The sequence below is a fragment of the Bactrocera neohumeralis genome, chromosome 6 (genome assembly GCF_024586455.1).
Source record: "Bactrocera neohumeralis isolate Rockhampton chromosome 6, APGP_CSIRO_Bneo_wtdbg2-racon-allhic-juicebox.fasta_v2, whole genome shotgun sequence".
Classification (NCBI taxonomy): domain Eukaryota; kingdom Metazoa; phylum Arthropoda; class Insecta; order Diptera; family Tephritidae; genus Bactrocera; species Bactrocera neohumeralis.
In genome coordinates this window covers 79528785-79537400 of record NC_065923.1, presented here as the reverse complement: position 1 = coordinate 79537400, position 8616 = coordinate 79528785, and the positions used below count along the sequence as shown (strand labels likewise).

Sequence of the window (8616 nt, the reverse complement as noted above, 5' to 3'; positions counted from 1 at the left end):
ATAGCAGAATTTTAGATGATTTAGAAATCATTACATGTGAAACCTAACCTAAAAGTAATGTTTGTTCGAAAGGATTTGTGTCTCAACCTTCTAAAAGGTTCCTTCCTTCTTAGCCGATGGCCATAAGCTTCGTACTTCAATGGCTAGCGGCCTTTATTCTCAACTCTGCAGAAGCGCCTTCTACTACCGGAACATGATTAACAATACTCATATATTTAGGTTTGGAGCTTGATAAAGCATGCTCGTATATATAGGTTCATTGTTTTGTTGTAGCCGCAGAAAACATGCCTGAAGTAATTTCGTGGAATAGTGCCGAGTTGAAAGTAATCGGCCAGATAAAAATCAGAATTCTTTACGGTTACTTAGATCCGACTGTCGTGGAAACGGATATAGGTTCGTTCGCTTCTTGCTATGTAAGCTGTATGAACCCTGTCACAATAGCATCTGTTGCAACCGCTCCTAACGGAATCTGAACGATTCAGAAATTGTGAAAATACTTTGATTGTAAATTCTAGAATCTTGGCATTCAAACCCATGAACAATCTGATGGCAAGCCCCTGCCCGATTTCCAAAAAACAACATAAATTTTGTGAAATTATCCAGGGAAAGTCTGATCCATAATGCAAGGCTGAGCTTCAAGAAATTTAGGTATTTCATGAAAAACCAAAACACACTACAATTAACACCCACAGAACCCTTTCATTGGAACTACAACCGCGGATCGGGCTGGGCCGAGAATACAAAACTTCGCTAGTTGCTTCTATGCTTTGCGATGTCACGCCAATTGTACATTCCAACTGCATACAGGTCGCTATGGCCTTGCTTTCGTTGTCCACTCGTGGGTTCTCGAGCTAACGAGCTTTTGCTGGAATATCAGCTTCCATGCGAACGACATTGCCTAACCAATTCGTTGAATTTGTATGCTGGTTCTGAGATATACAAAGTTGCTAACTTTTTCACATTTTTACCTATCAACAGTGACGTAGTTCCCAAGTCGCGAGCAATCTTTGTATGTGGTCTCAAGGTACATTGTCTTGTCCTTGTTTACCTTCAATAATATACAATTACAGAATGACGTAGCCGAACTCCAAGAGGACCTCCTTACCTCCGTAAGGAAGATTTTTCTGTTTAAAATTATCTCAAATCTCAAGTTAAAAAAATTATTACAAAAATGCTAATATCTCCGAAACTTTTTATCACATCAACTTCAGCTCACATACATTGCCTAACTTGGTCATTAATAAACAATAAAAACTGCTAGCTTTTGCTTGTCGCTAAATCTTTTTAATAGCAATTTCGTATTTCCTACGGCTTGCTGGCAGAAATTATTTTAAATTTTCGTCGTCTTCATCTTCCGAATATCGATAGTTTTTGTGCACTTCCGGTGTAAATTTATACATCAACTCCAATAGCATTTTCACCACTTTGTCACGATTCTTCGCGACTTGTTCATCAATTTTGGCAATTTTTTCTTTCGTTGTATTTTCCACCCGCCTCTGCGTTATGGCTAAGCTTTCGTTAACACGCTTAGTTACTTCGTTCAAGACTTCTTCCCTTTCTGAGCCCAACATTGCGACTTCCTTACTTGCCGCATTTTTGCATTTCTTCATGAGTAAATTTTTTCGTTTTCTCGCCTCGTATATGATCTCAGCCGCTTGTTTTTCGGCGTGTATCAGGTGTGGCAGAGGCGTCTGACTAGCTTTCATTCCGGTGCGTTTACAGCGAATTTATGTAATTTGAAATTTTGAAATTCTCTGGCGTAAATTTATAGAAATTGTTAATAAAGGGTTTTATTGAAATTGATTTGTGCTTGTCAGCAAAATGCTTAGAAAATTATGAAACAAACATTTTTTTGTTTCAAAGAACACTGTTTTCTATGTAAGTGATTGAGTAAATTATTATTTTTTTGAAATTTTCTTTTGACGATAAGCTATCCATAAGGTACAGTGATTGATTTCGTCGCTTCAATGACAGCGATTGAGGTATTAACTGCCGTCCGTGTGAAGGAAGGTTAAGAACCTTCGAAGACGATGAATTGGAAACGTTGCTCAAAGAAAATTCTTGTCAAACGCAAGAAAGGCTTGCTTCAGCATTGGGCATGAATTGGGCATGAGGATCTTTGGCAAAAGTAAAGCTTGCTTTAGCATTAGGAGTCAACCGCCAAACCATTTATAAGCGACTACATGCGCTGGAAATGATTCAGAAACAAGCAACTTGGGTTCCTTTTGATCTCAAAACCAGGAGAGTCACGAAAAGTTGATTCTGCATTATGACAACGCTCGGCCTCACATTGCCGAACCCGTTAAAACATACCTGGAAACGCTTAAAAGAGAGGTCTTACCCCACCCGCCATATTGTTTAGATATTGCACAGTCCAATTAATATTTGTTCCGTTATATGACAGACAGTTTGGTTCAAAAGCAGTTCCACTCACAAGACGACATCGAAAAATGGCTTAATTCTTGTATAGCATCACAAGATGAACAGTTTTACCGTTAAGTTTTCGAGATTTGTCAGAAAGATGGGAAAAAGTCGTGACTAGCGATGGGCAATACTTCGAATAATTCATTTGTAACTATTTCCTTGCAATAAAATTGCATTTTCCTTAAAAAAAAAAACGAGAACACGAGAAAAGCGTGTTGTACACCTCATATGAGACCGATATTTTATGCTTCATATTCTTTTTGTTAATAAAACTGTTATTTTGATGAATTTTCCAAATTTTTATTGGTTTTAAAAATAATTTCCAACACAATATTTGTAGTTCTAGTTCCTAGCTACAAAAAACAGTTGAATTGAAATCTCTCGTAATCATCAAAATAAGGCAGTTATTTCCTCTCAATATTTTTATCTGTACAACTTCACTTTGTAAACGCAAAATATCTTTCTAACTCAGCTTCAAAATGCGCTCAGCTCCGAAATGCGCTCAGCTGCTAGATACAAATTTTAGCAGCGTACTTTTTGCTCTCAATATTCAATCACTAGCTCTTTTCTTTAAGCAGATAAATTATCTTCAACTCAAATTGTTAAATTTCGTATTTTCTAAAGATTTTACCGAGAATCTATAATCACTCATTCTGCTGAAGATCTATACTCAACTACTCAGTTTATATGTATGAATATCATTAATAATGTTCATTATGCTCGAGTGCAGATAAAATTCATCTTAGATAAACACTCATTGTTCAATTTTTTCAAAATACTTAGCTAAATACAAAAAAACTCCTCTCACACTCTTAATCTTTTTCTTCACACTCTCAATACTAACGTAAAAATCATCTCAGATAAACGCTCAATGCTCAAGTTCTCAAAATACTTAGCTAAATATACAAAACACCACTCTCACTCACAATCCTAACTCACGAAAAGTCACTCAGATGAAATTATGTATTAAAAATTATCTTTCAGATAACTTCGCTCTCAGTTAAGCACTCGTTTTTCAGATAAAAAACACACTCAGCTAATTAACGAGACAACTCAATAAGGCAACGAGTTTACTACTCGTAGATAATTCGCAAACTCACACAAAATCTACTCAGTTACATTTTTATGGAGTATGCACTACTTTTAAAATTGACACCGCTCATTTACTCATTGCCTACTCATGCTCAGCCCGAGAACATTAGCTAACCGGTCTGCTAAGTAGTAGCGCGTTGTAAAAGATCAGTGATGAGTTGCAGCGCTCTCGTGCTCACTGAGAATTTGTAAGTTTTGATTTTTCACCGCAAATGTGCTAATGATTGATGAGATGAGAGAACAAATGAGTATGTAATATTTTACATTCTCTGGCTCAACTTGGTCAGCTGGTTTTTCGGTTGCATGCATATTTCATCTGCTAACAAGTTGGTATCTTGGCATTTAATTAGACACTATCGCAAGTCAGGTAAAAAGGCGGTGACGGCGTCTACTTACGAATCTCATCTGTATACGGATATGTTATATAGAAGACATGCTGCAGTACATGTTTAATGTTAAGCCTCTCTCACTGCGTTGCCTGCTTTGAACTATATTTTTTCTAATTGCTTAACGCTGGGCAGTTTGGTTGATTGATTGATGTAATGTCATGTACGGTTTTACAGCAGTTTTGTAATAAAAAATCTAAAAAAAAAATTTTATTTTGCTTTTCGTATTAATTTATGAATTAAACGACGCCTCTAAACTGCCAGAACCACCCTTTCGTAGTTTTCTCATTGACATTTGGGCAGCGCTTGCTCAAAAAACAGCAGAAGTGGCAGCTCCAGCGACTAAAAATCTCAACATATGTATGTACATACATATGTATGTAATGAATAGTTTGTAATGAATGTCTCGTCTACTTGTCCTCCAACCCACCCATCAACTTGATGATATATAGGAAATTTTGTTGCAACAAGTGTCAGCGACATGTACATATGTAATATGAAATCGAAATGTTTAAAAACATATTAACTTTCGAAAGCTGCGGCTAAGCAGCTAATAAAAGACACACGCGATCTTTGAAAAAATAAAAAAAAAACAATAACAAAAACATACGAGCAACTTCAGAAAAAATATTGTAAAATACAAAGCAGCAAACAGTTGTCAACATTCCGTACAAGCAAATCGTCGAAAATAAATTTTCGAGCTGTCAGAAAAGAGACCAACAAAGCCACAACAAAAGAAAGATGTAGTCTTCAAAAGCTTACAAGAGTAAACACACACTTGTATACATACATATCGACATGTTCACAAGCCTGCTTGTATGGAAATGTGAAACTATAAATATGTGTGTTGATGTGTCCGTTAGCTTTGCGCACAAGTGAACGCTGGGCGTGTAGAGCAAAACATTCAAATTAAAGCTGAACATTTTTGAGGCGAAAAGTGGGTGAGGCAATTAAATATTGATAGTTAGGAGCATTTGTGGGGTCTTCTTGCTGGCAGATTAAAAAAAAACAGATTTTTTGCTGTCAAGTGCAGTAAAATATCTTTGTTTATTTATTTGGACTTGGCGTTTTTTAAGCATTTTTATTTCTCAAAGTAAAAGAAAAAAATATGTATGTATTTCTGAGAAAAAGAAAATTTTTTTTATTATATATGACAATATAGAAACAAATATTTTATAAAATTGAGGCAGAACATCGTTTGGTGGAGTCTTTATGATTAAAAGGCTTACAAAATTAATTTTGTTAAAAAATAATTCGATGTCGAATTAAGACAAGGAGAATCAAGCGTCTCAATACATGTAGTTGAGGAGTAGGTTATGCTTGGTTAAGTAAACAGGCTGATTTCTCATGAGACTACGAATAATCTCACTAAAACCCACTAGCTATACACATTTGTCCGTTGTGATGCCCAGAACTCTTCGAACTTTTCTCATACTGTTTAGCTACAACTTAGAGTCTGAGCTTTCACTCTAAAAGAATATAGTGCCCTCAATGCTCATGTTATCACTACAAATTAACTAGAGCTACACTTAAAGAGTATTTTTTATTTCATTGTTATAATTTCATTAGAGCTTTCACCTAAAAATATTTAAGCTTTCTGCAAGAAATCTCTTTCCTCGTAAAATTTACAAAATTCTCTAAGATTTAAGACAAACAAATATTTATTTTAAAGCACTAAGACCTTGAGCTTTCATACTAAATAGAGTGAAATATTCTGATTTCTTACTATGCTTTTTTTGTATAATTTTCTATGAAATTTTTTTTTACGGATAAAAAAATATAGCCTGAGCTTTCACACTAATAAAAAATATAGTTGTCTCAATGAAGGAATGCTTGGTATTCGATAGTGGTGCATATTTAATTATTATGATTTTATTAGAGCTTTCACTTAAATTTCTAATAGGCTTTTTCCACGAAAGCTATTTGCTTTTAAAATTTTGAAATATTCTAATATGTGTTTAAAAGCAGCTAGATTCACAGTAAAGCACTAATCAAAGCTCTTCTCACGGTTCTGCTCTGATTTAAAATTTTGTTTTTTTGTTATTGGGGTAGTTTCACAATTTTGCGGATGAAATATATTTTTTACTTATAAATTCATTAGAGCTTTCACTTAAGAGAATTAAAGCTTTTGCAAATAAACGTAATATAAATTGTACTTATATTATGGCTATAAAATTCCCAAAAGCGTTAAAATTCGTTTAAAAAAGCGATGATTTTACAAATGTGTAGCTTTCACTTGATGTACAATGAAAGTTTAACTGCAAAAAGTGGGTGATTTTGATTAAAAACATCTATATTGCTTAAAGTTTCTGCAGTGTTGGATAAAAGCGAAACCAGTGACTGTTTTTTTAGCACGAATAATGCTTATGTCACTGCAATCAACTGAAAGAAGCTTTCATTCAACGTGTATTCGTACACTTCTCTAATGAAAATAAATGTTGATTAGTATCAATTGTAAATATTTTATCACTTAGCAGTGTTTGCACTTGGCAGAGCTTTTACTTTGAAGTCAGTAGAAGCTTACGACTGCTGATAGTAATTGCCGTAATTTGTAGGGAGCTTTTATTCAAAGTCAATGTGTGACCTTTTCTAATGAAAACAAATGCTGATTGGTATTAATTGCGACAATGTTTCACTGACTTAAAAGTGAAAGTTCTTTGGCGTAAAAAGTTTAGTATTAGAATTTCTTGCTTTTTCTGCCAGCTTAGAAAAGCTTTTTAAACTTTATTGGAAATATGGGAACAGCTGGTATATATCTACATATGTATATATGCAAACACATACACACATATACATATGTGGCATAAAATCATAGGTGCACATCTGCAACTCTTTATACGAATACTCTCAATATTATTACAACCGAAGTTAATTTCATGCAACACTGCAACATGCCACTTGTTAGCTGTTGTTATACGAAAATGTTGTTTTTTCCAGAGTTCACAACATAAATGTTTTTGAAACACAAATCATGTGTGGTAATGTATTATAGTATTACTTTCGGGCAAGTACTGCACTCATACTACATCATCTACAATATATACAGGCATGCATACATATAGTACATATGTATATACAACTCGTCTACAGACTTCCATACATTTTTATGCATTGCTATTGCTTAGACTTTCCCAGTTCTTTACCAGCAACAGCTGCCGTCGCCCATTCTTCTTGCTTTGTTTTCACATCTTCGGCTTGTTTAGTGCACAAGTACTCAAACACATGTACATACACTTACAAACATACACATAACAGTAACTAATAGCTTACACAATGCTGCATCGAGTCGGTTTATTGAATTTACGCATGATTTGCTTGCACTGCTGCTGTTGCTTTTAATTGTTTTCAGTGTAAGCAAATATTTTTCCACTCAATATTCACAGCAACAACTACTCGTACATGCTTGATGTTGTTCTTCCGCGTGCAACATATTGTACGCATGTTGTTGTTGTTTCTTTGTTTTGCTTTATTGCCTATAAACAATAACTAAACGAGGGATATCAGCAACATATCAACGGCACACAAATTAATTCATGGCTTTTAATTGTTTTTATTTGCTTAGGAAAATTGCCTACCAACAGTTTTTCAAAAAAACTGATGCAAGTGTTGAGTTCTGTTCCAATAATATTTCTGCAATATTTTCACTCTAAATATAGATTTTGTATACATTTTGGAAATATTTTTATTCAGACCAAACTATGCAATTTTTTACATTACAGTTGTTGTTATTTCTTGTTATTATATGCGCCACTAAATGAAAATTCCAAAAATTGCAAATTGAGTTTTGAATGCTGTAAGCCTAATTTTACAACAAAATAATTTCCAAATAATTAGAAACTATTTTGGATAGTTGCTACTGTTAAGTGCCATCTGTACATATTATTGTGAAAAGTCAAGTTCAAATGTTTGTAATAATTTTTCGAGGACCTAGAGACTTTTGTGAAAAATTTCTTCGTTGAAAAATTTTGAATAAGGTATTTAATGCTTAAAATTGTATAATTTACAGTTCATAGTAAGTTTTGTAAATTAAAAATTTTCGGGATTTTCTAATTCCATTTTCGGGTTCCCGAAAACCTTTCGACATATATGCTGTTATAAGCTTTTGACATATTGAACCTGGACTTTTAAATTCTACTATCGGGATCCCGAAAACCTTTCGGGATTTATGCTGTTATAAGCTTTTGACATATTGAACCTGGATTTTTAAATTCTACTTTCGGGATGCCGAATATTTTTCGGGACTTTGGGGGAAATTTTTACATTCAGCACATTTTCTTAGATTTAATGTACTATGTATGTATATTGACACTAAATTTTATAAATTTCGGGATTTTAAAAATACATTTTCGGGATGCCGACAATTTTTTCGGGATTTATGCAGTAATGACCACTTGAGACTCCTAATTAGTGAGTGATTTGCAAAGAATTCTTTCCATTACAAAATTTAAGCATTATAGGATTTCGAAAAATTTAATATCGAGATCCAGAAACTTTTCTAGTCTCATATAAATATTGGAATTTATTCACAATTGATTGTCTGAATGCATTGCAGTCACTTTTTCAACACCCTTTACAAATAAAATCGTGGCATTATTAATCAGCGACTCTTCAACGCATTTCGATGATTAATTTCAATTGGCTACCAAATCTTGGCACATTTCACGAAACTTCTCCTCAAAATATAAGAAAAACAATGCTGGGCAATAAATTGTCA

General features: G+C 33.9%; 1 protein-coding gene across 1 annotated transcript; it reads right to left on the bottom strand.

Annotated features, from left to right (window-relative positions):
* Positions 1–1325: 1325 nt before the first annotated feature.
* Positions 1326–1706, bottom strand: LOC126762846 (V-type proton ATPase subunit G-like). Its single transcript, XM_050479888.1, has one exon. It carries the CDS (start codon positions 1704–1706, stop codon positions 1326–1328), a length of 381 nt encoding a protein of 126 aa, XP_050335845.1.
* Positions 1707–8616: the final 6910 nt, after the last annotated feature.

Excerpts from the sequence above, each read along its gene's own strand:
- LOC126762846 (XM_050479888.1), bottom strand. The coding sequence starts at position 1,706 with ATGAAAGCTAGTCAGACGCCTCTGCCACACCTGATACACGCCGAAAAA.